We start from the raw sequence: 2,772 nt of genomic DNA on the forward strand, positions 1-2,772 counted from the left end.
CACTAGTGCTTGTAGTCGTCAATAAGTGGTCCACGGACATGGTTGTAATATTTTGATATCTCCGGAGTCCTTTGTACTGTCATGATTGATTATGAATAGGTCGGATGTTTCTCCGGCAAGAAGAAAGATGTCTTGGGCTTGGTCTCGCTCGGCACGACTATAAATCCATCAAAATCAACCAGAACAAAAATAGGGGAGTGGCCATTGCCACCACAAGTATTTTCCTAGAATAAAATAGAATAACAAATTTGAAAACATCATGAATACTAAAACTATTAACTTGCTGGGAGAAATAGAATCCAACCATTAACCTCAACATGACATATAGGTTGACGAAATACAGCACCAAATTCTAGAAAGAGCTACGCTCATTTAACAGAAGGTATAACAATGACAATACAGGCATGTTTAACAAGGCAGCCTGCTTATTAACAACACAAATAGTTCATCGGCACATACAAATAAACCTGTTGTAGTTCAGGTATACGTGCAACATATGGTGTCCATTAGTACGGTCTAGTTGCCAGCTTTTCATGAGTAGATCTCAATTACTGACAAGGGGCCCAACACCGGCATGATCTTGTAATCGTCGCTGAATCCAGCATCGGAAAAGATCCTCTTCCACTCGCTCTCGTCCCGCTCAACCCCGTTGGTGCACATCGCGAACATGTCCTGCAAGGCTTCCATCTCGCCGATCTTCTTGTCGCCGAGCAGAGACCCTCTTACCATGTCTATGATTATCACCTTCCCTCCGGCGCCCCTTGCGGGGACGGCTTCCTTGCAACGTTGAAGTATCTTGACGCAGTCGTCGTGGCCCCAGTCATGCAAAACATTCTAGAACGGATATAGAGGGACGATTTAGCAGAAATATAAAGATAAACATTATTGGCTCTATAAAGGACCTGAGTGCTATGTTTTGACAAGACGGAAGAAAATGAAACACTAATTGCAATCACTAGAGTGCCACTGTTTGGGACCAGCCCATTAATGGTACGACAAGCTATGGAATTTATCATTGACGTGACCACGAGGTGCCAATACGTGAGATCCATGGATACCTACCTTGAGCAGGACAGCATCCGCCGGTGGAATGGACTCAAACATGTCACCTGCGACGAAACGCAGGTTGTCCTCGCCGGCGGCGGCGGCCTGGCCGACGGACTGAGGAAGGTCCAGCACGGTGCACTTGATGCGCGGGAACGCCTTGGCGACCACCCGCGTGCCGGCGCCGTTGCCGGCGCCGACGTCGACCAGGGAGCTCACTCCGCGGAAGATGCGGCCCTTGTCAACGATGATGACTTCCAGGAAGAGCTCGCTGTCGGCGGTCATGGCGTCTCTCAAGACGCCGCCGAACCCGGCATCCCTGCCCGCCATCTCCTGCCGGGAGCAGCCATGCGCCTGCTCGAAGAGGGAGCCGGCGCCGGCCGGCGCCGGCTCGCTCCTGAGCCAGGCGGGCAGGTCGAAGAAGGAGGAGACGATGAGAGGGTTCACGAAGAAGGGCGCCACGGGGGACAGGTTGCGCCAGCCGACGAGGAAGCGGCCCGTCGTGGTCAGCCCGTACTGCATGGCGGCCGTGTCGTCGGCAGCACCGTCGTCGTCCCCGGCGCCGGCGGCGGTGGTGGTGAAGATGCCCGAGGCGCTGAGCAGGGCCATCATGCGCCGGAGGTCGGCGACCTTGGCCGGGTGCACCTTGGCGTCGGCCGCGATGTCGGCCAGGGTGGCGGTGCCGCCGCGCTTATGGATGGCCGCCGGGATGCCGAGGTCCACGGCGCACTTGAGCGAAGTGGCCTTGACGTAGCCGAGCACGTGGTTCTGGAGCTCGGCGAGGGACTCCAGCAGCTCCTGCGGGCTCACCTCCATTAAGAGCTTGAGCGTCATGGTGCCTAGCTGAGTGCACTGCAGATAAAATGCAAGCTAGCTTTGGATGTATGTGTGGGTGTGTAATCCGGTGCTTCTTCCAGCTAGAGCACGTCTACCGACGGCCTTTATACACGACCAACTGACTACTTGGTGCTCAAGCTTCTGGGGCGTAGAAAAACCACTCTCCTATTCAGTGATTAAAAATAAATAAGTATCTATAGGGTTTGGCCATGGGTAAATGGCTTGAATTTATTTTTGTGTAAGTCAATATCTCTGGAGCGTCTGATCAACATCCAACGATCATGATAACACCGCAGTTCTTCTTCATATGTTTTCTTGTTTCTTCGCCGCGCCGCCGACTTGCCCAGCACCATCCGCATGTTTCCAGCACCTGCGGCCGGCAGGCATTGTCGCACGTCGACAGGCCGCCCCTCAACCACCCCTATTGCCGTTGCTTGCCGCCGCCACGACCCCCCTCCCTCCTACGCCACACCGATTTGCAACAACACTTGGACCCTGCACCTGGACCCCCCCCAGCCCGCATCCGTCAACCTGCTTTCCCGTCTTCGACTCGGATGCCGCAACTCGCTACCACTCACAACGTTGTCCCCATCTCTGTCGAGGTCCTGGCTCAGCCTTTTTCGTCATTGCAGCTCGCTGCCTCTCGCAGTGTCGTCGTTGGCTCTGGACTTGAGCTGTCCCACGACCTTCATCTTCCTCTCCGACAACATCGACGAACACGATTTTTTCCCGACGATTTACATATAGCCCATGCGGTACATATAGGGCAATAAAACAAATGTATATGAGATTCCCAGTACTTCCTTGCAAGAAAATTAGTCATTAATCTAAAAATAAAAGGGTATATATACTTGTATCTAAAAAAAGAAACTTTTAGGATCCAGATTATAT

The 2,772-nt window shown here is 52.9% G+C and overlaps 1 protein-coding gene across 1 annotated transcript; it reads right to left on the bottom strand.

Annotated features, from left to right (window-relative positions):
- Window positions 1–284: 284 nt before the first annotated feature.
- LOC123135412 (acetylserotonin O-methyltransferase 1) lies at window positions 285–1,975 on the bottom strand. The gene is made up of 2 exons (XM_044554479.1): window positions 1,063–1,975; window positions 285–834 (listed from the first exon to the last, which is right to left on the bottom strand). The coding sequence occupies exons 1-2, from the start codon at window positions 1,876–1,878 to the stop codon at window positions 532–534; spliced, it is 1,119 nt and encodes a 372-aa protein (XP_044410414.1). The 5' UTR covers window positions 1,879–1,975; the 3' UTR covers window positions 285–531.
- Window positions 1,976–2,772: the final 797 nt, after the last annotated feature.

Source organism: Triticum aestivum, chromosome 6B (assembly GCF_018294505.1).
Source record: "Triticum aestivum cultivar Chinese Spring chromosome 6B, IWGSC CS RefSeq v2.1, whole genome shotgun sequence".
Taxonomy (NCBI): domain Eukaryota; kingdom Viridiplantae; phylum Streptophyta; class Magnoliopsida; order Poales; family Poaceae; genus Triticum; species Triticum aestivum.

Coding starts and splice junctions, on each gene's coding strand:
- LOC123135412 (XM_044554479.1), bottom strand. CDS start 1,878: ATGACGCTCAAGCTCTTAATGGAGGTGAGCCCGCAGGAGCTGCTGGAG. Junction 835..1,062: donor CGGATGCTGTCCTGCTCAAG/GTAGGTATCCAT, acceptor TATCCGTTCTAG/AATGTTTTGCATGACTGGGG.